Here is a 25,133-nt window from a genome sequence, read left to right on the forward strand (position 1 = left end):
CAGCAGCCTGCCACACTAGAGACATGTTGCTGGCCCCATGGGGAGAGTGCCTTTGTCACTCTGAGGCCAGTAACAAAGCCTGCACTGGGTGGAGATGCTAACACCTCCCCCAGGCAGGAGCTGTGACACCTGGCGGTGAGCCTCAAAGGCTCACCCCTTTGTCACAGCCCAGCAGGGCACTCCAGCTTAGTGGAGTTGCCCGCCCCCTCCGGCCACGGCCCCCACTTTTGGCGGCAAGGCTGGAGGGAACAAAGAAAGCAACAAGGAGGAGTCACTGGCCAGTCAGGACAGCCCCTAAGGTGTCCTGAGCTGAAGTGACTCTAACTTTTAGAAATCCTCCATCTTGCAGATGGAGGATTCCCCCAATAGGGTTAGGATTGTGACCCCCTCCCCTTGGGAGGAGGCACAAAGAGGGTGTACCCACCCTCAGGGCTAGTAGCCATTGGCTACTAACCCCCCAGACCTAAACACGCCCTTAAATTTAGTATTTAAGGGCTACCCTGAACCCTAGAAAATTAGATTCCTGCAACTACAAGAAGAAGGACTGCCTAGCTGAAAACCCCTGCAGCGGAAGACCAGAAGACGACAACTGCCTTGGCTCCAGAAACTCACCGGCCTGTCTCCTGCCTTCCAAAGATCCTGCTCCAGCGACGCTTTCCAAAGGGACCAGCGACCTCGACATCCTCTGAGGACTGCCCCTGCTTCGAAAAGACAAGAAACTCCCGAGGACAGCGGACCTGCTCCAAGAAAAGCTGCAACTTTGTTTCCAGCAGCTCCAAAGAACCCTGCAAGCTCCCCGCAAGAAGCGTGAGACTTGCAACACTGCACCCGGCGACCCCGACTCGGCGGGTGGCGATCCAACACCTCAGGAGGGACCCCAGGACTACTCTGATACTGTGAGTACCAAAACCTGTCCCCCCTGAGCCCCCACAGCGCCGCCTGCAGAGGGAATCCCGAGGCTTCCCCTGACCGCGACTCTTTGAACCTAAAGTCCCGACGCCTGGGAGAGACCCTGCACCCGCAGCCCCCAGGACCTGAAGGACCGGACTTTCACTGGAGGAGTGACCCCCAGGAGTCCCTCTCCCTCGCCCAAGTGGAGGTTTCCCCGAGGAATCCCCCCCTTGCCTGCCTGCAGCGCTGAAGAGATCCCGAGATCTCTCATAGACTAACATTGAAAACCCGACGCTTGTTTCTACACTGCACCCGGCCGCCCCCGCGCCGCTGAGGGTGAAGTTTCTGTGTGGGCTTGTGTCCCCCCCGGTGCCCTACAAAACCCCCCTGGTCTGCCCTCCGAAGACGCGGGTACTTACCTGCAAGCAGACCGGAACCGGGGCACCCCCTTCTCTCCATTCTAGCCTATGTGTTTTGGGCACCACTTTGAACTCTGCACCTGACCGGCCCTGAGCTGCTGGTGTGGTGACTTTGGGGTTGCTCGGAACCCCCAACGGTGGGCTACCTTGGACCAAGAACTGAACCCTGTAAGTGTCTTACTTACCTGGTAAAACTAACAAATACTTACCTCCCCTAGGAACTGTGAAAATTGCACTAAGTGTCCACTTTTAAAACAGCTATTTGTGAATAACTTGAAAAGTATACATGCAATTTTTATGATTTGAAGTTCCTAAAGTACTTACCTGCAATACCTTTCGAATAAGATATTACATGTAGAATTTGAACCTGTGGTTCTTAAAATAAACTAAGAAAAGATATTTTTCTATACAAAACCTATTGGCTGGATTTGTCTCTGAGTGTGTGTACCTCATTTATTGTCTATGTGTATGTACAACAAATGCTTAACACTACTCCTTGGATAAGCCTACTGCTCGACCACACTACCACAAAATAGAGCATTAGTATTATCTATTTTTACCACTATTTTACCTCTAAGGGGAACCCTTGGACTCTGTGCATGCTATTCCTTACTTTGAAATAGCACATACAGAGCCAACTTCCTACATTGGTGGATCAGCGGTGGGGTACAAGACTTTGCATTTGCTGGACTACTCAGCCAATACCTGATCACACGACAAATTCCAAAATTGTCATTAGAAATTGATTTTTGCAATTTGAAAAGTTTTCTAAATTCTTAAAAGACCTGCTAGGGCCTTGTGTTAGATCCTGTTTAGCATTTCTTTTAGAGTTTAAAAGTTTGTAAAAGTTTGAATTAGATTCTAGAACCAGTTGTAGATTCTTAAAAAGTATTCCAACTTTTAGAAGCAAAATGTCTAGCACAGATGTGACTGTGGTGGAACTCGACACCACACCTTACCTCCATCTTAAGATGAGGGAGCTAAGGTCACTCTGTAAAATAAAGAAAATAACAATGGGCCCCAAACCTACCAAAATACAGCTCCAGGAGCTTTTGGCAGAGTTTGAAAAGGCCAACCCCTCTGAGGGTGGCAACTCAGAGGAAGAGGATAGTGACCAGGAGGAAAATTCCCCCCTACCAGTCCTATCTAGGGAGAACAGGGTCCCTCAAACCCTGACTCCAAAAATAATAGTCAGAGATGCTGGTTCCCTCACAGGAGAGACCAACACCTCTGAAATCACTGAGGATAACTCCAGTGAAGATGACCCCCTGTTAGCCAGGATGGTCAAAAGATTGGCTTTGGAAAAGCAGCTCCTAGCCATAGAAAGGGAAAGAAAAGAGATGGGCCTAGGTCCCATCGATGGTGGCAGCAACTTAAATAGGGTCAGAGATTCTCCTGACATCCTAAAAATCCCCAAAGGGATTGTAACAAAATATGAAGATGGTGATGACATCACCAAATGGTTCACAGCTTTTGAGAGGGCTTGTGTAACCAGAAAAGTAAACAGATCTCACTGGGGTGCTCTCCTTTGGGAAATGTTCACTGGAAAGTGTAGGGATAGACTCCTCACACTCTCTGGAAAAGATGCAGAATCTTATGACCTCATGAAGGGTACCCTGATTGAGGGCTTTGGATTCTCCACTGAGGAGTATAGAATTAGATTCAGGGGGGCTCAAAAATCCTCGAGCCAGACCTGGGTTGATTTTGTAGACTACTCAGTGAAAACACTAGATGGTTGGTTAACTGGAAATGAAGTGTGTGACTATGTTGGGCTTTATAATTTGTTTATGAAAGAACACATCTTAAGTAACTGCTTCAATGAAAAGTTGCATCAGTATCTGGTAGACCTAGGTCCAATTTCTCCCCAAGAATTGGGAAAGAAGGCAGACCACTGGGTCAAGACTAGGGTAACCAAAACTTCCACTGGGGGTGACCAAAAGAAAGGGGTTACAAAAACTCCCCAGGAGAAAGTGGGTAACACTAGAAACAAAGAAACAGAGTCCTCTGTAGGCCCCCAAAAACCAGAACAGGTGGGTGGGCCCCAAGACACAACCCAAAACAAAGGTGGGTACCAGGGCAAGAACTGGGATGCCACTAAGGCATGGTGCCACAACTGTAAACAGTCTGGGCACCACACCAAGGACACTTCTTGTCCCAAAAACAAACCCCAGAACAAAATTCCAGGGGTAACCAGTGTAGCCATGGGAGATGACTCCTCAGATGAGGAGGTCTTCCTAGCCTTCAACTGGAAACAGGGCCCAACAGGTGAGTTGGAGATTCCAGAGGGAAGTAGACACTTCCACCACCTACTGGTGAATGGAATCCCAACCACTGCCCTGAGAGACACTTGTGCCAGTCACACTATTGTGCATGACAGGCTGGTGCTCTCAAACCAGTACATCCCAGGTGAGACTGCCAGGGTAAGAGTTAGCCTAGACAGGGTCACTAAGAGGCCTGTGGCTTTAGTGCCCATAGAAGTGGGTGGCACTCTTAGCTGGAGAAGGGTAGTAGTCAGTACAGACCTCCCCCTTGATTGTCTCCTTGGAAATGACTACCCAGAGGTTAGTCAGAGCCCAAGAGAGAAACTGGTCCAGTGCCAGTCCTCTCCCAAGGATTCTGGAAGTCCTGCCTCTGCAGTAAATGCAAGCAGGCCCCAGAAGAAGAAGAAACGAAAACAGAGTAGGAAGGGTGGACAACCTTTAGCCAAGGTTACAGCAAGCCAAGGAGATTTTGCTCCAGTAGGGGAGAACTCCAAAAATGGCCCTGATAAAGTCCAACCTGACCCACAAGAAGTCCTGGCTAGTCAGGCAACTGTTAAACCTGAGTGGGTGGCTCCTCAGCTAACAGAAGAAAGAGTGGAAGAAGGGTGTTTACTACCAGATGTGGTAACCCCCCACTCTAATACAGCAGACAGGCAACCTGAACCCAAAGAAGCCTGTAACTTAGCCCCTTCCCTTTTAGGTGAAGAGCTAAAGGTGTGGTTCTGGGCACTGACAGCTGTCAGTGGCCTCTGCTGGGTGTTAGCCTTTATGGCTGCACTATCCTTAGCATGGTGGTCTGACCCCATGCCAAATAGCAAGTTAGGCCCCCTGACCCTATTGGTCATGGTGGGGTTACTCCAGCTCTGGGTAACCTCTCTGGGTAAGCTAGGGGTAACCCTGGCCAAGATAAGGTTAGCAGAGGTGGATACCTCTAAGACCAAAATAGAAAGAATGGGTGGAGACATTGAAGAGGCAGACAAGAGGCAATTCAGACTAGGTCCTATCACTGTGGAAGTGGGTCAGTTCCCCAAAGGGAATGACCTGAACAGAAGGATGTAAGGCAGAGTAGGCCCTGCAACTAACCAGCCTATTTCTCCTACTCTTCCTCGCCTGACAGACTAGGAAGACTCTCCCAGCTTGGGCTGAGTCTCCTGGCCTGTAGGCTGGGGGGGGCTTGTGTAAAGAAATGGCTCCCTGTTGCAGTTACCCCCCACTTTTTGCCTGATACTGATGCTGACTTGACTGAGAAGTGTGCTGGGACCCTGCTAACCAGGCCCCAGCACCAGTGTTCCTTCACCTAAAATGTACCATTGTATCCACAATTGGCACACCCTGGCATTCAGATAAGTCCCTTGTAACTGGTACTTCTAGTACCAAGGGCCCTGATGCCAAGGAAGGTCTCTAAGGGCTGCAGCATGTCTTATGCCACCCTAGAGACCCCTCACTCAGCACAGACACACTGCTTACAAGCCTGTGTGTGCTAGTGAGAACAAAATGAGTAAGTCGACATGGCACTCCCCTCAGGGTGCCATGCCAGCCTCTCACTGCCTATGCAGTATAGGTAAGACACCCCTCTAGCAGGCCTTACAGCCCTAAGGCAGGGTGCACTATACCATAGGTGAGGGTACCAGTGCATGAGCACTGTGCCCCTACAGTGTCTAAACAAAACCTTAGACATTGTAAGTGCAGGGTAGCCATAAGAGTATATGGTCTGGGAGTTTGTCAAACACGAACTCCACAGCACCATAATGGCTACACTGAAAACTGGGAAGTTTGGTATCAAACTTCTCAGCATAATAAATGCACACTGATGCCAGTGTACATTTTATTGTAAAATACACCACAGAGGGCACCTTAGAGGTGCCCCCTGAAACTTAACCAACTAGCTGTGTAGGCTGACTGGTTCCAGCAGCCTGCCACACTAGAGACATGTTGCTGGCCCCATGGGGAGAGTGCCTTTGTCACTCTGAGGCCAGTAACAAAGCCTGCACTGGGTGGAGATGCTAACACCTCCCCCAGGCAGGAGCTGTGACACCTGGCGGTGAGCCTCAAAGGCTCACCCCTTTGTCACAGCCCAGCAGGGCACTCCAGCTTAGTGGAGTTGCCCGCCCCCTCCGGCCACGGCCCCCACTTTTGGCGGCAAGGCTGGAGGGAACAAAGAAAGCAACAAGGAGGAGTCACTGGCCAGTCAGGACAGCCCCTAAGGTGTCCTGAGCTGAAGTGACTCTAACTTTTAGAAATCCTCCATCTTGCAGATGGAGGATTCCCCCAATAGGGTTAGGATTGTGACCCCCTCCCCTTGGGAGGAGGCACAAAGAGGGTGTACCCACCCTCAGGGCTAGTAGCCATTGGCTACTAACCCCCCAGACCTAAACACGCCCTTAAATTTAGTATTTAAGGGCTACCCTGAACCCTAGAAAATTAGATTCCTGCAACTACAAGAAGAAGGACTGCCTAGCTGAAAACCCCTGCAGCGGAAGACCAGAAGACGACAACTGCCTTGGCTCCAGAAACTCACCGGCCTGTCTCCTGCCTTCCAAAGATCCTGCTCCAGCGACGCTTTCCAAAGGGACCAGCGACCTCGACATCCTCTGAGGACTGCCCCTGCTTCGAAAAGACAAGAAACTCCCGAGGACAGCGGACCTGCTCCAAGAAAAGCTGCAACTTTGTTTCCAGCAGCTCCAAAGAACCCTGCAAGCTCCCCGCAAGAAGCGTGAGACTTGCAACACTGCACCCGGCGACCCCGACTCGGCGGGTGGCGATCCAACACCTCAGGAGGGACCCCAGGACTACTCTGATACTGTGAGTACCAAAACCTGTCCCCCCTGAGCCCCCACAGCGCCGCCTGCAGAGGGAATCCCGAGGCTTCCCCTGACCGCGACTCTTTGAACCTAAAGTCCCGACGCCTGGGAGAGACCCTGCACCCGCAGCCCCCAGGACCTGAAGGACCGGACTTTCACTGGAGGAGTGACCCCCAGGAGTCCCTCTCCCTCGCCCAAGTGGAGGTTTCCCCGAGGAATCCCCCCCTTGCCTGCCTGCAGCGCTGAAGAGATCCCGAGATCTCTCATAGACTAACATTGAAAACCCGACGCTTGTTTCTACACTGCACCCGGCCGCCCCCGCGCCGCTGAGGGTGAAGTTTCTGTGTGGGCTTGTGTCCCCCCCGGTGCCCTACAAAACCCCCCTGGTCTGCCCTCCGAAGACGCGGGTACTTACCTGCAAGCAGACCGGAACCGGGGCACCCCCTTCTCTCCATTCTAGCCTATGTGTTTTGGGCACCACTTTGAACTCTGCACCTGACCGGCCCTGAGCTGCTGGTGTGGTGACTTTGGGGTTGCTCGGAACCCCCAACGGTGGGCTACCTTGGACCAAGAACTGAACCCTGTAAGTGTCTTACTTACCTGGTAAAACTAACAAATACTTACCTCCCCTAGGAACTGTGAAAATTGCACTAAGTGTCCACTTTTAAAACAGCTATTTGTGAATAACTTGAAAAGTATACATGCAATTTTTATGATTTGAAGTTCCTAAAGTACTTACCTGCAATACCTTTCGAATAAGATATTACATGTAGAATTTGAACCTGTGGTTCTTAAAATAAACTAAGAAAAGATATTTTTCTATACAAAACCTATTGGCTGGATTTGTCTCTGAGTGTGTGTACCTCATTTATTGTCTATGTGTATGTACAACAAATGCTTAACACTACTCCTTGGATAAGCCTACTGCTCGACCACACTACCACAAAATAGAGCATTAGTATTATCTATTTTTACCACTATTTTACCTCTAAGGGGAACCCTTGGACTCTGTGCATGCTATTCCTTACTTTGAAATAGCACATACAGAGCCAACTTCCTACAATATATACATGTTTTTTTCTGTTTGGAAATAGGTTCTCATTCATGTTGATTTAAAAAACATGCACAATGCTCTCTCACACAAAAAAGGAGTAGACAAATAATCATGATATCAAAATGAGTAGACCCGCATTCCCTCAGTTTCAGTTTCTGCTGAATGCTGTAACAAATGACTCCGAATTGCATAAATTGTTAAGCTTCAAACTGCTGTATACAGAGGGAGGCATTTCACCAATGTTCTGCATACGCATGCATGGATTGCTCAAAATCTGTGGTTCCAACTCAGAAATATATAACAACTAACAAAAGAGTATGAACACTGCCAAATCAGGTCTCAAATAGTAACTGGGAATATTCACAGTCTCTAACTCAGATCGCTGAACAAAGTAAAAGTAGATTATGATTTATAGAGTATCACTTCTATTTTTATGATTATTTACTCAGGATTATTCTTGAACCTTCCTTTACCTCTCCCATTGTAAATGTTTGTGAAGTCCATGGTTCAAACTACTATAGTTCAAGAAGGTATTCTTACAATTGATGTTTGGTCCTCAACCCTGTTTGGACTCAGACAAACTACAGCTGTAACTTTCTTTAAGAAAAGCTCAAAGATGAATGATTTTAAACAGTTTAAGAAATGTTTCCAAAGCAAACAAAAATAATTTTAAGAAGGGTCAGTGTGAAATAAAAAAGGCAAGTACATTTTTTACAAAGCCTTTTTTGTTGTCTTACATGTTGGTTATCTTTACAATAACATGACTGAATGTGTAGTCTGAACTGTAGAATTCAGGTATCCCCCATACACAGGGACACTGGAGTAATGCGATTGTGCAGCTGTAGCGTTTTTCTTTGAATAACACATTTGCTGCAGTTGCCACATAATCCACCATCTGCTGCATAACTTGCAGATTTTAACAAAAAAAATTGTTTCTAGCTCAAGCAGTTCAAAAGTTACTAAAAACAAAGCGACATGTGTTGCTGCCCAGTGGAATGCCCTTTACGAGAGTTGACTGGTCACCTTTCTCTTGCTAACTACTATATTTAGGTGTTAAACCAGTACTATTGAGATGCAACCTATGCAACCTATGCCCAGACAGTGCTAACAAGTGTAAAAATGAAAACAAAATTAATACTATCACAAAACATGTCCCATTACACCGCTTAATTGGCCTTTTCGTGCCGCATAATTTAGTCAAATCTTCCTCATAATTTGGCTCTCCCCTTGTACATAATTCCAGTGGCCCCTGTCTATACAGTAGTCCTCAGCAATGACAACACTCAATGTATGATAAAGGCTCTCCAAAGTACATTTGTATAAAATGCTAATTTATCTGTGTTACAGATGTGGATGAATGCTCCAGCAGCCCCTGTGTGAATGGTGACTGTGTCAACACTCAAGGCTCATACCACTGCCGCTGCCATGATGGTTATCAGAGCAACCCAACGAGGCAGTCCTGTGTCGGTGAGTTTCATCATAACTGCAAAATATGGCCTAGGTGAAGGAAGAGTGCTTTTGCAAATATTTATAATAAAACCAGGAAGAAAGGCACACATAGAATGTTGTGGGTTGCAAAGGCCTACATTTGCAGTTTGTTTACATTAGGTAACTAGTCATGTGTAGGATTAGGTGTTGTATTAGGGAAATGCCATATTCCAAAGCTCTGAATGCACAGTGAGGGTTTTTTGGTGGACATCATAGTATGGCAGCACTGTCAAGTGTCCCTGGTAACACATCCAACAAGCACCAGTAAAACAATTATTTTGGCTATTGGACAGTGAGAAGATTTCACCAAGTTTTGCTAATACGCATAACATGTACAGCAGCAATGCAAAGTTCGCTGGACGAGTTTTAGGCGTTACCATAAAAGAAAGGTATGTGACAGGAGTTCCAACTCATTGGTCTGCGCCGGACAGATCTAGTGAGAAGTAAGCTGAATTGAGTGAGGGGGTAGATTGGCTTTGCCGAGATTGTACAGGATTAATTGCATGTGACACAAGTGTGGTTCTCCATGAAGCCTAGAACATCTTTGTAGTAATAGTATGGGATGAGGACTGAACAGACCACCTATAAGAAGGGATATGGACACAAAATCAGCAGTACCCACTGCCATAAACAACACACAGAAATATATATCTCTACCATATAACATGAAGAATCACAAAACATCACTGAATATTGCTTTATTCACAAACTGTAGAAGAAAGCCAATGGTTGGTGCAAAACGTAAGCCATTACTACATACACTATACACTATGTACACTAAGGCCCAATGAACCAAGTCGTTCTCAGGTGGGAACTCCTACCTGAAAGTCTAACCCTAGCTGAATGCACTTGGAGTCTGGGTTAAAAAAGAGTGTGTCCAAGGCACCAGAGCAAAGAATGCAGTGCTTCAGACCCAGGCAGTCGAAATAACCAGAAACAGCTCAATGGTGTGGATAATGGTTAATTCATGGGTGTCTGAAATGAAGGTTGGGTGACCTTGCAACTTATCATTTAAAGACAGGTCTGAAGTTTGCGATCTGTTGAGGGAAATCTGAGAATAGAGGCAATGCAACATAACAGCCTAATAGATGGCAGCTCTAAAGATAATCACTCTAGGGAAAATGCTCCATTTCTTTAGTTGCTTGGTCTGGGCATCCCTCCAAGCGTGGTTGGCTGAAGCATGCTCTCTAGAGAGCAGAAGGAAACTGAAATGTTATCACAGTGTCTGACAATCTCCTCTCCATACAGACAGGGTTATCAGGGCTCATGCACAGCTAGCATGCCTTGGACAAGAAATACCAGTGGGCTGTGGGTTTCAAAGCTGCAGACATTGGAGTGCAATTATACAAAAAAATGTGGTCCTATGGATGTGCAGTCCTCCCCAGTCACCTTTCCTGTTCTGCCGCAGAAAGGAGTGTTTCTATGCTTACACTGCATAACTCAGCTAAAGATCTTTCCCTCTCTGGCAATGCAAATGAATAAGGAGAGGGGCGGGGCTGCAGCACACTAGAGGCATTCCCTTTCAGAGGGAGGACGAACAGAAGGTCAGCAGTAGCAGCCAGCTCCAGAGAAAGCAGACATCCTTGTCTAATTAGGTTGGTGTAACTCCCACCTATCTTCCTCAACTGGGTTGTAAAGTTCTGTATGTTTCTTCTGATGTCAGAAGGCAGTGGACATGGTTGGTCACAACTAAAGTTCAGTTGTCCCTAACAAGGACAAATCGCATACACCATGTCTAGCGAGGGCAAAATCCCATCTTATTCACAATTTAAGCTCAGTTCCTCATGCCTACAATATATTTACAGCAGATGTAACATCAGTACAAGACTCTTATTTCCTTTAGCATCTCTGACTTCCCATACTGCATGGCCTCAGGTTGGGCACACAATATGGCAATATGCCTGTACGCACCTTCTATACTTAATGCACCTCTGAAAGCCCTTGTTCCAAAAGGAAAGAAGATTTTGGTTGCACAGTCAGCCACAGATTTATAATATTAATGACACCCGCATCAATACTTTTTACACTCCCAACTCACAATTGAATCCCTAGACCCTTGTTTCTGAAGAACATGGTGACCGGCCCAGATTTCAAACAGGAACATTCCGGTGAATATAAGAGTACCTATTTGTCTCCGCAGCCGCACACAAGAGTGGATCCACAGGAAGATAAATGACACCCACAATCAGGTCAAAATGAGGAGTTTTTCTCCTCCTAAGAGAGGCACAAAAGCCCTGTCCGCCTCAAGACACAATTAAGGAAATCTTACTCCATAAATATCTATATTTAAAAAAGGGTGAGCAGATCCATGCTTTAAAGAGGTGAAGCATAGTAGGCATCTCTCATTCCCACTGTGGATCCCTTTAAAAATCCTGAAACCAAATGCGTGATGCAGGTATATATTAGTCACTCTCCCACGCTCTAGCTTCTCCCATCTTCATACATAAAGGCAGTTCTTTTCAAAGTTTAACCAAGAGACAAGTCAAGTTGTAACTTATATACCATAAATCAACATGCAATAAAATAACCCAACATTACATAATATAAGTTACCACAACAGAATCTTGTAACCTGCAGTGATTTACAGATTACCTAACAAATGCTTGCTCGATTGATATCAGGCATTGGTTACCATGCAGTAGACAACAATTTTACAGCACAAACAAAGGTTTTTAGGATGGATTATGTGTCCAAATATCCAGATCAATAGTAGTGACCCACACATATACCAGCTTACCTCACCACATATATCAAATCCACAATATCAAGTGCAAACACATATCTTCAAGATAAGTTGTACAGCAAAATATGGATTTAATAGTCTGAACTCCACATTTACGTACCTTGAAAATACAAAGGTGGCCAAAATTGTGGAGTCAACATAAGTGCAGATCAATATTTTAAACTTTCAGTGTAAAATACATAACGTCAATGAAACAACATACTGTCTTTTCAGATATCGATGAGTGTATCATGAATGGAGTGATGTGCAGGAATGGTCGATGCGTTAACACAGATGGCAGCTTTCAGTGTATTTGCAATGCTGGTTTTGAGACCACCCCTGATGGCAAGAACTGTGTTGGTAAGTATTTACTACTGCTAACATCTACTCCAAGGAAATATGTTACTGTAACATTTTGAGTTTTTAACTTTGAGTAACCCCAAACAACTTTGCAGATAAATATTACATTGCAGTATTGAAATTGTATAATAAGCTGCTTACAAGCTTAGCACATCTATTTTGAGAAATGTGATCAAAATGGCACGCATACACCCAACCTCACATAGTTGTCCATATAAGCATAACAAACTTCTTAGTTGAAGTCAGTGAGAAAACTCAAACTTTTTCCTAGAAAACTCTAATTCCCAAGGGAACAAGTTTAATGGATTTTGTTAGTGTTAGAAACTGCTCGCATGTCATGTTCGTATCCACTAGATAAAAGAAAATCATTATTTGTTTACCTTAAACTGCTTTTTTACTTTTTAATTAACAATGAAAATTGTTTACCAAAACATGTATTTACTTTTTTTAATTACAAAGATAAGTATTTCCCTATCCTGTTCCACAATAGGAAAACAATATTCTAACACGTGCCTATTGTTAACCCCCATTTCTTCATTGATAGAACGTTTTTGGTGAAGAACAAATGTATCATCTTTAACCTGTTTGAAAAATAGGTGAATAATATCACCCAGCTCACACCCAGTTACATCTATCTAACAGTATGTTATGGTATGTGTAGGAAGTTGGCTCTGTATGCACTATTTAAAAGTAAGGAATAGTATGCACAGAGTCCAAGGGTTCCCCTTAGAGGTAAGATAGTGGCAAAAAGAGATAATACCAATGCTCTATTTTGTGGTAGTGTGGTCGAGCAGTAGGCTTATCAGAGGAGTAGTGTTAAGCATTTGTTGTACACACACAGGCAATAAATGAGGAACACACACTCAGAGACAATTCCAGGCCAATATGTTTTTGTATAGAAAAATATCTTTTCTTAGTTTATTTTAAGAACCACAGGTTCAAATTTTACATGTAATACTTCAAATGAAAGGTATTGCAGGTAAGTACTTTAGGAACTTTGAATAATCACAATAGCATATATACTTTTCAAATAAATCACATATAGCTATTTTAAAACTAGACACTGCAATTTTCAACAGTTCCTGGGGGAGGTAAGTATTTGTTAGTTTTTGTAGCTTATAAACCACCTACGGGGTTCAAGTTTGGGTCCAAAGTAGCCCACCGTTGGGGGTTCAGAGCAACCCCAAAGTTACCACACCAGCAGCTCAGAGCCGGTCAGGTGCAGAGTTCAAAGTGGTGCCCAAAACGCATAGGCTTCAATGGAGAAGGGGGGTGCCCCGGTTCCAGTCTGCCAGCAGGTAAGTACCAGCGTCTTTGGAGGGAAGACCAGGGGGGTTTTGTAGGGCACCGGGGGGGACACAAGTTAGCACAGAAAGTACACCCTCAGCAGCACGGGGGCGGCCGGGTGCAGTGTGCAAACACACGTCGGGTTTTCAATTGGAATCAATGGGAGACCAAGGGGTCTCTTCAGCGATGCAGGCAGGCAAGGGGGGGGCTCCTCGGGGTAGCCACCACCTGGGCAAGGGAGAGGGCCTCCTGGGGGTCACTCCTGCACTGGAGTTCCGATCTTTCAGGTCCTGGGGGCTGCGGGTGCACAGTCTTTACCAGGAGTCGGGATCTGGGAGTCAGGCAGTCGCGGTCAGGGGGAGCCTCGGGATTCCCTCTGCAGGCGTCGCTGTGGGGGCTCAGGGGGGGGGAAACTCTGGCTACTCACGGTCTCGCAGTCGCCGGGGAGTCCTCCCTGAAGTGTTGTTTCTCCACAAGTCGAGCCGGGGGCGTCGGGTGCAGAGTAGCAAGTCTCACGCTTCCGGCGGGAAACGCAGTCGTTTTAAAGTTGCTCCTTTGGAAACAAAGTTGCAGTCTTGGGTGAACAGGGCCGCTGTCCTCGGGAGTTTCTTGGTCCTTCTAGAGCAGGGCAGTCCTCTGAGGATTCAGAGGTCGCTGGTCCCTGGGGAAAGCGTAGCTGGAGCAGTGTCTTTAGAAGTGGGGAGACAGGCCGGTAGAGCTGGGGCCAAAGCAGTTGGTGTCTCCGTCTTCTCTGCAGGGTTTTTCAGCTTAGCAGTCCTCTTCTTCTTAGGTTGCAGGAATCTGAGTTCCTAGGTTCTGGGGAGCCCCTAAATACTGAATTTAGGTGTGTGTTTAGGTCTGGGAGGGCAGTAGCCAATGGCTACTGTCCTTGAGGGTGGCTACATCCTCTTTGTGCCTCCTCCCAAGGGGAGGGGGTCACATTCCTATCCCTATTGGGGGGATTCTCCATCTGCAAGATGGAGGATTCCTAAAAATCAGAGTCACTTCAGCTCAGGTTGCCTTAGGGGCTGTCCTGACTGGCCAGTGACTCCTCCTTGCTTTTCTCATTATCTCCTGCGGCCTTGCCGCCAAAAGTGGGGCCGTGGCCGGAGGGGGCGGGCAACTCCACTAGCTGGAATGCCCTGTGGTGCTGTAACAAAGAAGGGGAGACTTTGAGTCTCACCGCCAGGTGTTACAGCTCCTGCAAGGGGGAGGTGATAAGCATCTCCACCCAGTGCAGGCTTTGTTACTAGCCACAGAGTGACAAAGGCACTCTCCCCATGTGGCCAGCAACATGTCTCGAGTGTGGCAGGCTGCTAAAACCAGTCAGCCTACACGGGTAGTTGGTTAAGGTTTCAGGGGGCACCTCTAAGGTGCCCTCTGGGGTGTATGTTACAATAAAATGTACACTGGCATCAGTGTGTATTTATTGTGCTGAGAAGTTTGATACCAAACTTCCCAGTTTTCAGTGTTGCCATTATGGTGCTGTGGAGTTCGTGTATGACAGACTCCCAGACCATATACTCTTATGGCTACCCTGCACTTACAATGTCTAAGGTTTTGCTTAGACACTGTAGGGGCACAGTGCTCATGCACTGGGGCCCTCACCTATGGTATAGTGCACCCTGCCTTAGGGCTGTAAGGCCTGCTAGAGGGGTGACTTATCTATACTGCATAGGCAGTGTGAGGTTGGCATGGCACCCTGAGGGGAGTGCCATGTCGACTTACTCGTTTTGTCCTCACCAGCACACACAAGCTGGCAAGCAGTGTGTCTGTGCTGAGTGAGGGGTCCCCAGGGTGGCATAAGATATGCTGCAGCCCTTAGAGACCTTCCCTGGCATCAGGGCCCTTGGTACCAGGGGTACCAGTTACAAGGGACTTACCTGGATGCCAGGGTGTGCCAATTGTGTAAACAAAAGTACAGGTTAGGGAAAGAATACTGGTGCTGGGGCATGGTTAGCAGGCCTCAGCACACTTTCAAATCAAAACATAGCATCAGCAAAGGCAAAAAGTTAGGGGGTAACCATGCCAAGGAGGCATTTCCTTACAGTATGACTTTTTTTCTCTGCATCTTCATTACATTTAAAAAAAAATAAGTCTTAAACTCACTACATTTGGCTACATTTGTTTAAGAACATAGCAACCAAGAAAGGTTCTCATAAAGTGTGTTTGCAGAAGAGAAACATGTTTAAAATCCCACGTAGAATGATGGAATTTTCATGTAGAAAAACTTTGCAAGAAACTTTTCCACATAAATATATTTTTCCGGAGAACAAATTGTTGCATGCAAAGTTCCACAAAGTTGGGAAACTGCAAACTTTGTAAACTACTTGAAATTCAAAGTTTACCTACTTCAAGGGCAAACGTTTAAAACTGTTCATGCCAACTTTTGTCAGAGTACATCAAGATTTCATATTTTCATTCAGCTTGTAGTTTCTCTTCATGATCCAATGAAGAGCTCTGTTTTGGGCTTAGCTTTGTTATAGTGATGCCCAAGTTTGCCCTTGAAATGAAGGTGTTTTCACATTTAATTCTTGGTGTCTCCCTCATAGCTGCAACTCAGGAAAATGAATGACCAATAAAATAGTAGTTTTAAGACGTCCAAATCCTAAAATGTATAATCTCTCCTCTAGATCATGATGAATGTGCCACTACCAACATGTGCTTGAACGGGATGTGCATCAATGAGGATGGAAGCTTCAAATGCATCTGCAAACCTGGCTTTGTACTGGCTCCTAATGGACGCTATTGTGTGGGTGAGTCTAAAATACGTGTTTTAGATGGATTTTTCATTACTATATCATATATGGTGAATTTTCCGGGGTAGACTGGTGAAGGTACGAGGAATCCAAACTTAAGAAGACAATTAAAACTGTCTGAAGTCAGTCAAGAAGGCTTAATTTACAAAGGACTTTGGTCTAACTTAAGATTGTCTTATGATTGACTTTGTTAGGTTAAGACTGTTGAACCTGTTTTACAATTGCTTTTCTATGACATAAATAGACTTTGGTTTGTTGTTCGAGAGTTAAGATAGTCCTAAGATTTTCTTAAGCCAAGACAGAGCCCTTCACAAATCCGACCCTTCTAATTGGCTTAAAACAATCTTAAAACTGAAAAAGCCTGGATTTCTCCTACGTGTATTTGCCGAAAGGTGTTAAATGGGCATGGTGGAGACTAGAAGAAGAGGTTTCCAATGCAGTTCTAGTTTTGATTTTCATTTCAACATGAAGATTTCAGTAATCATTATGACTATTGCTCTTCCAGCTTTGGCAGTGTGGGGGCATTTTTGTGATTGCTGTACAGTGTCTGTTAGAGACATGGGCATTCACTATTTATGAGACTGATGGAGATGCTGAGCATTTGACCCAAGTTACAATACAATGTACAAGAATCCAGTATCATCTGAATATAACAGTTTTCCTCTGTCAGAAAGGTCTGCTTGTCAAGAAACTTTGGCAAGAGATTGTGGAGCAGAGAAATCCTTTCAACCCTTTCAAATGTTGTACCCAGATGAGACAAGAATAGTGAACTACATGCCCAACACACAAGATTGCTCATGAGAAAATGAATTGCTTTGAGCAGCTGGTGTAGGGAAGGAACTCCGTCATCCAGTTTCTAACATGAAAAGCAAAATGTTAATAAATATTACCCTACAAACCTTAGAGCCAGACTCGTTTGATATATTTTCTTGTGAAATCACTCATTCAGAATTTCAGAAATGTTTCCTGGAGGCTGTAAAGGTTTTGTGGATGGTACTTATACACAAACGGGCCCCCACTGAACATGAACACTTAGGTAGCATCAGTCAGTGGATCTAAAATTCTTAGTTAGGATATTGATATTTACGTCTAGGATTCTGAACTTGTCAGAGCAGAGTGTTGCAGTGTTAGCAGCAAACCGTCAGGATTGCTACTGTATTTTTAAAATATTGCTGTCATCCTGACCTTTGGGGATTAACTGATGGATCGGTTATAGGGCTGAAAAAGCAAGGCAGCATGGGTTTTTGAGTTGATGTTGATACACAGAGGCTCCTATCAAGAAAACAAAGCAGTGTAAAAAGCCAAGATTGAGGGGTTTGCTGGCCCCTAATGTATTATCAAAGAAATCAAATATTAGTGTATCTTATCATATGAATCTAATATTAATTTCCTGTCCCATCCATTCTTCTAAAACTTAGAGGTATATAACAAAAAGTAGTCTGAAACTCAGTTGGCTCATAGATAACAAGGTAAAATTGAATAACCAATCACTCTTGCAAATTCACAATTACAGCCATGTGTATCTAACTGCAACAATGTTAGCATGATAAGTATAGTTGAATCAGAGAAAGAAAAAATTGACACACTGGTTGTAAACACTCTTGTAAATGCTTATTTAAATCTAGATTTGACTGTTCTCCACGAAAGTGAAAAACTTTGAATAAAAATGATAAATTAACTCAAAGGAGGAAATTAGAGGCACTAGGTGTGCACGCAATGAAAACATATTCTGTATGAAATAGCAAAGTGCCCAAACTCTTAGCCACACTGATTAATCATTGTAGTTTTGAAACATTTGTGTAGCATTAAAACCAATTTTGTTTCAGCAAAGTGCTGCAAAACAGTAAACTATTGCATCAGAAATTTGTTTTGAGGAAGCAATTCTTCAAATACCATTACGAAAATGTGGTATTATTTAGTATGTTTTATTAGCCAGGCATTAAAAGTTAGACATGTTTTGTGAATCTATTTATTTCTTTAAAATATTAGTAAAACAAATGGTATGTAATAACAAAAATTAAATACAAAGAAGCCATCATCTTTGAAAACAATACTTCAAGTTTTAAAACATGCACATTTGTAAAATATATATTTAAATAATGCAACAGTTGTTGATATTTTTCAAAACATTTTTGAGAGCAAAGCTCACTATCGCATTAGCACTAACAATAACATCATCCTGTCATTGTAGATGTTGATGAATGCCAAACACCCGGCATTTGCATGAATGGGCGCTGCATAAACTCTGAGGGTTCCTTCCGTTGTGAGTGTCTTGGAGGACTGACAATTGGTATTGATGGCCGGGTCTGTGTTGACACGCACATGCGCAGCACCTGCTATGGAGCCATCAAAAAGGGCACCTGCGTTCGCCCATTCCCTGGTGCCGTCACCAAGTCTGAGTGCTGCTGTGCAAACCCTGACCATGGCTTTGGAGAGCCCTGCCAGCCATGCCCTGCCAAAAACGCAGGTGAGTTTCCTGTTTGCCCTGCCATTCAATGTTGTAAATCACTTTTAAATATTGCTTGTCTCACTAGCCTAACGTGATTCACTTAAGTTTTCTTCTATGAACATTTCACTAATGTTTTCTATTTTTATGTGTGTCTGACTGCTTGTTTTCACTTCCAGGGAGGGGTACTTGGGATTTTGTAAAGCTTGCCATTTTTAGTTTCGGTGATACAGCTAGTTTTTTCCTTTCACCTAAATTCACTGTTAGAGTTCTTTAATGTGCATAAAAGTGATTATGCTGTGAGTTGCCCTTATTGCAGTACTCATTATGAGAGCTTGCAACCAATCATAAGAAATCATCCTCTCACTGTGCTTTGTAACAATTTATAAATAAAAAATATGCTGGGAGCACCACCTCAACTAAACCTCTGTGGTGGATCTAGTGCACCGTATGTTCACCTGCCGGTCATATATAGACTGTTTTGTCAATTAAAAAACAACATAATGGCCAATTTAGATTGCATTTCTTTTGAATTTTAGATATTCAACTAGGATGTTCAAAAATGAAAGTACATTTCAAGTTATGCACTTTGTCACAAAGGGAAGCATACATTGATCGGTGCCTCTGTGGCACTTGGAGGGTTTAGAGTTTGGCAAATCTGGGAGACCCTCCAAAAGAATATTCAGACCTTGTGAAAGGTACATCAAGTGCACCACCATATATGCCCTCTAACTAAGGCTGACAGGAAATCTGCCTATTTGTGGCGCTTGCCCTACGTAGGCCAAACTCTAAGTAACCCCCTTGTTTTTTTCTGACACCCCTTTTGCATCAAAGATATCTTAATTTTGATCCCTTTTGTAGGAAGTTGGCTCTGTATGTGCTATTTCAAAGTAAGGAATAGCATGCACAGAGTCCAAGGGTTCCCCTTAGAGGTAAAATAGTGGTAAAAATAGATAATACTAATGCTCTATTTTGTGGTAGTGTGGTCGAGCAGTAGGCTTATCCAAGGAGTAGTGTTAAGCATTTGTTGTACATACACATAGACAATAAATGAGGTACACACACTCAGAGACAAATCCAGCCAATAGGTTTTTATATAGAAAAATATCTTTTCTTAGTTTATTTTAAGAACCACAGGTTCAAATTCTACATGTAATATCTCCTTCGAAAGGTATTGCAGGTAAGTACTTTAGGAACTTCAAATCATCAAAATTGCATGTATACTTTTCAAGTTATTCACAAATAGCTGTTTTAAAAGTGGACACTTAGTGCAATTTTCACAGTTCCTAGGGGAGGTAAGTATTTGTTAGTTTTACCAGGTAAGTAAGACACTTACAGGGTTCAGTTCTTGGTCCAAGGTAGCCCACCGTTGGGGGTTCAGAGCAACCCCAAAGTCACCACACCAGCAGCTCAGGGCCGGTCAGGTGCAGAGTTCAAAGTGGTGCCCAAAACACATAGGCTAGAATGGAGAGAATGGGGTGCCCCGGTTCCGGTCTGCTTGCAGGTAAGTACCCGCGTCTTCGGAGGGCAGACCAGGGGGGTTTTGTAGGGCACCGGGGGGGACACAAGCCCACACAGAAATTTCACCCTCAGCAGCGCGGGGGCGGCCGGGTGCAGTGTAGAAACAAGCGTCGGGTTTGTAATGGAAGTCAATGGGAGATCTAGGGATCTCTTCAGCGCTGCAGGCAGGCAAGGGGGGGGTTCCTCGGGGAAACCTCCACTTGGGCAAGGGAGAGGGACTCCTGGGGGTCACTCCTCCAGTGAAAGTCCGGTCCTTCAGGTCCTGGGGGCTGCGGGTGCAGGGTCTCTCCCAGGTGTCGGGACTTTGGATTCAAAAGAGTCGCGGTCAGGGGAAGCCTCGGGATTCCCTCTGCAGGCGGCGCTGTGGGGGCTCAGGGGGGACAGGTTTTTGTACTCACAGTCTTAGAGTAGTCCTGGGGTCCCTCCTGAGGTGTTGGATCGCCACCAGCCGAGTCGGGGTCGCCGGGTGCAGTGTTGCAAGTCTCACGCCTTTTGCGGGGAGCTTGCAGGGTTCTTTAAAGCTGCTGGAAACAAAGTTGCAGCCTTTCTTGGAGCAGGTCCGCTGTCCTCGGGAGTTTCTTGTCTTTTCGAAGCAGGGGCAGTCCTCAGAGGATGTCGAGGTCGCTGGTCCCTTTGGAAGGCGTCGCTGGAGCAGGATCTTTGGAAGGCAGGAGACAGGCCGGTGAGTTTCTGGAGCCAAGGCAGTAGTCGTCTTCTGGTCTTCCTCTGCAGGGGTTTTCAGCTAGGCAGTCCTTCTTCTTGTAGTTGCAGGAATCTAATTTTCTAGGGTTCAGGGTAGCCCTTAAATACTAAATTTAAGGGCGTGTTTAGGTCTGGGGGGTTAGTAGCCAATGGCTACTAGCCCTGAGGGTGGGTACACCCTCCTTGTGCCTCCTCCCAAGGGGAGGGGGTCACAATCCTAACCCTATTGGGGGAATCCTCCATCTGCAAGATGGAGGATTTCTAAAAGTTAGAGTCACCTCAGCTCAGGACACCTTAGGGGCTGTCCTGACTGGCCAGTGACTCCTCCTTGTTATTCTCATTATTTTCTCCGGCCTTGCCGCCAAAAAGTGGGGCCTGGCCGGAGGGGGCGGGCAACTCCACTAGCTGGAGTGTCCTGCTGGGTTGGCACAAAGGAGGTGAGCCTTTGAGGCTCACCGCCAGGTGTGACAAGTCCTGCCTGGGAGAGGTGTTAGCATCTCCACCCAGTGCAGGCTTTGTTACTGGCCTCAGAGTGACAAAGGCACTCTCCCCATGGGGCCAGCAACATGTCTCGGTTTGTGGCAGGCTGCTAGAACTAGTCAGCCTACACAGATAGTCGGTTAAGTTTCAGGGGGCACCTCTAAGGTGCCCTCTGTGGTGTATTTTACAATAAAATGTACACTGGCATCAGTGTGCATTTATTGTGCTGAGAAGTTTGATACCAAACTTCCCAGTTTTCAGTGTAGCCATTATGGTGCTGTGGAGTTCGTGTTTGACAGACTCCCAGACCATATACTCTTATGGCTACCCTGCACTTACAATATCTAAGGTTTTGTTTAGACACTGTAGGGGTACCATGCTCATGCACTGGTACCCTCACCTATGGTATAGTGCACCCTGCCTTAGGGCTGTAAGGCCTGCTAGAGGGGTGTCTTACCTATACTGCATAGGCAGTGAGAGGCTGGCATGGCACCCTGAGGGGAGTGCCATGTCGACTTACTCGTTTTGTCCTCACTAGCACACACAAGCTGGCAAGCGGTGTGTCTGTGCTGAGTGAGAGGTCTCCAGGGTGGCATAAGACATGCTGCATCCCTTAGAGACCTTCCTTGGCATCAGGGCCCTTGGTACTAGAAGTACCAGTTACAAGGGATTTATCTGGATGCCAGGGTCTGCCAATTGTGGACACAAAAGTACAGGTTAGGGAAAGAACACTGGTGCTGGGGCCTGGTTAGCAGGCCTCAGCACACTTTCAATTGTAAACATAGCATCAGCAAAGGCAAAAAGTCAGGGGGCAACCATGCCAAGGAGGCATTTCCTTACACAACCCCCCCCCAAACGAAAGAGGATGAGACTAACCTTTCCCAAGAGAGTCTTCATTTTCTAAGTGGAAGAACCTGGAAAGGCCATCTGCATTGGCATGGGCAGTCCCAGGTCTGTGTTCCACTATAAAGTCCATTCCCTGTAGGGAGATGGACCACCTCAACAGTTTAGGATTTTCACCTTTCATTTGCATCAGCCATTTGAGAGGTCTGTGGTCGGTTTGAACTAGGAAGTGAGTCCCAAAGAGGTATGGTCTCAGCTTCTTCAGGGACCAAACCACAGCAAAGGCCTCCCTCTCAATGGCACTCCAACGCTGCTCCCTGGGGAGTAACCTCCTGCTAATGAAAGCAACAGGCTGGTCAAGGCCATCATCATTTGTTTGGGACAAAACTGCCCCTATCCCATGTTCAGAGGCATCAGTCTGCACAATGAACTGCTTAGAATAATCTGGAGCTTTGAGAACTGGTGCTGAGCACATTGCCTGTTTCAGGGTGTCAAAGGCCTGTTGGCAGTCCACAGTCCAGTTTACTTTCTTGGGCATTTTCTTGGAGGTGAGTTCAGTGAGGGCTGTCACAATGGATCCATATCCCTTCACAAACCTCCTGTAATACCCAGTCAAGCCAAGGAATGCCCTGACTTGAGTCTGGGTTTTTGGAGCTACCCAGTCCAGAATAGTCTGGATCTTGGGTTGGAGTGGCTGAACTTGGCCTCCACCTACAAGGTGTCCCAAGTAAACCACAGTTCCCTGCCCTATCTGGCATTTGGATGCCTTGATAGAGAGGCCTGCAGATTGCAGAGCCTTCAAAACCTTCCTCAGGTGGACCAGGTGATCCTGCCAGGTGGAGCTAAAGACAGCAATATCATCAAGATAAGCTGTGCTAAAGGACTCCAAGCCAGCAAGGACTTGATTCACCAACCTTTGGAAGGTGGCAGGGGCATTCTTTAAACCAAAGGGCATAACAGTAAACTGATAATGCCCATCAGGTGTGGAGAATGCTGTCTTTTCTTTTGCTCCCGGTGCCATTTTTATTTGCCAGTACCCTGCTGTCAAGTCAAAGGTACTTAGAAATTTGGCAGCACCTAATTTATCAATGAGCTCATCAGCTCTTGGAATTGGATGGGCATCTGTCTTGGTGACAGAATTGAGCCCTCTGTAGTCCACACAAAACCTCATCTCTTTCTTTCCATCTTTGGTGTGAGGTTTGGGGACTAAGACCACTGGGCTAGCCCAGGGGCTGTCAGAGCGCTCAATGACTCCCAATTCCAGCATCTTGTGGACTTCCACCTTGATGCTTTCTTTAACATGGTCAGATTGTCTAAAGATTTTGTTCTTGACAGGCATGCTGTCTCCTGTGTCCACATCATGGGTACACAGGTGTGTCTGACCAGGGGTTAAGGAGAAGAGTTCAGGAAACTGTTGTAGGACTCTCCTACAATCAGCTTGCTGTTGGCCAGAGAGGGTGTCTGAGTAGATCACTCCATCTACTGTACCATCTTTTGGGTCTGATGACAGAAGATCAGGGAGAGGTTCACTCTCTGCCTCCTGATCCTCATCTGTTACCATCAACAGATTGACATCAGCCCTGTCGTGGAAGAGCTTAAGGCGGTTTACATGGATCACCCTTTTGGGGCTCCTGCTTGTGCCCAGGTCCACCAAGTAGGTGACCTGACTCTTCCTCTCTAGTACTGGGTAAGGGCCACTCCATTTGTCCTGGAGTGCCCTGGGAGCCACAGGCTCTAGAACCCAGACCTTCTGCCCTGGTTGGAACTCAACCAGTGCAGCCTTTTGGTCATACCAAAACTTCTGGAGCTGTTGGCTGGCCTCAAGGTTTTTGGTTGCCTTTTCCATGTACTCTGCCATTCTAGAGCGAAGGCCAAGTACATAGTCCACTATGTCCTGTTTAGGCTCATGGAGAGGTCTCTCCCAGCCTTCTTTAACAAGGGCAAGTGGTCCCCTTACAGGATGACCAAACAGAAGTTCAAAGGGTGAGAACCCTACTCCCTTCTGTGGTACCTCCCTGTAAGCGAAAAGCAGACATGGCAGGAGGACATCCCATCTCCTTTTGAGTTTTTCTGGGAGCCCCATGATCATGCCCTTTAATGTCTTGTTGAATCTCTCAACTAAGCCATTAGTTTGTGGATGGTAAGGTGTAGTGAATTTATAAGTCACTCCACACTCATTCCACATGTGCTTTAGGTATGCTGACATGAAGTTGGTACCTCTGTCAGATACCACCTCCTTAGGGAAACCCACTCTGGTAAAGATACCAATGAGGGCCTTGGCTACTGCCGGGGCAGTAGTCGACCTAAGGGGAATAGCTTCAGGATACCTGGTAGCATGATCCACTACTACCAGGATATACATATTTCCTGAGGCTGTGGGAGGTTCCAGTGGACCAACTATGTCCACACCCACTCTTTCAAAGGGCACCCCCACCACTGGAAGTGGAATGAGGGGGGCCTTTGGATGCCCACCTGTCTTACCACTGGCTTGACAGGTGGGGCAGGAGAGGCAAAACTCCTTAACCATGTTGGACATATTGGGCCAGTAGAAGTGGTTGACTAACCTCTCCCACGTCTTGGTTTGTCCCAAATGTCCAGCAAGGGGAATGTCATGGGCCAATGTTAGGATGAACTCTCTGAACAGCTGAGGCACTACCACTCTCCTAGTGGCACCAGGTTTGGGGTCTCTGGCCTCAGTGTACAGGAGTCCATCCTCCCAATAGACCCTATGCGTTCCATTTTTCTTGCCTTTGGACTCTTCAGCAGCTTGCTGCCTAAGGCCTTCAAGAGAGGGACAGGTTTCTTGTCCCTTACACAGCTCCTCCCTGGAGGGTCCCCCTGGGCCTAAGAGCTCAACCTGGTAAGGTTCAAGCTCCAAAGGCTCAGTTCCCTCAGAGGGCAGAACTTCTTCCTGAGAAGAGAGGTTCCCTTTCTTTTGCTGTGTTGCAGTTGGTTTCCCAACTGACTTTCCGGTTCTCTTGGTAGGCTGGGCCATTTTTCCAGACTCCAGCTCTACTTTTTCACCCTGTGCCTTGCACTGTGCTCTTGTTTTCACACACACCAGTTCAGGGATACCCAGCATTGCTGCATGGGTTTTTA

General features: G+C 46.0%; 1 protein-coding gene across 1 annotated transcript in view; it reads left to right on the forward strand.

The window, feature by feature from the left end:
* LOC138267693 (fibrillin-2-like) overlaps positions 1-25,133 on the forward strand; it is a 367,800-nt gene that overhangs the window by 174,573 nt on the left and 168,094 nt on the right. The window contains exons 12-15 of the mRNA XM_069216842.1: positions 8,774-8,893; positions 11,871-11,996; positions 15,917-16,039; positions 18,234-18,509. Of these exons, the coding sequence (XP_069072943.1) occupies positions 8,774-8,893; positions 11,871-11,996; positions 15,917-16,039; positions 18,234-18,509 (645 nt within the window). The remainder of the gene's footprint in view (positions 1-8,773; positions 8,894-11,870; positions 11,997-15,916; positions 16,040-18,233; positions 18,510-25,133) is intronic.

This window comes from Pleurodeles waltl, chromosome 12 (assembly GCF_031143425.1).
Source record: "Pleurodeles waltl isolate 20211129_DDA chromosome 12, aPleWal1.hap1.20221129, whole genome shotgun sequence".
NCBI lineage: Eukaryota > Metazoa > Chordata > Amphibia > Caudata > Salamandridae > Pleurodeles > Pleurodeles waltl.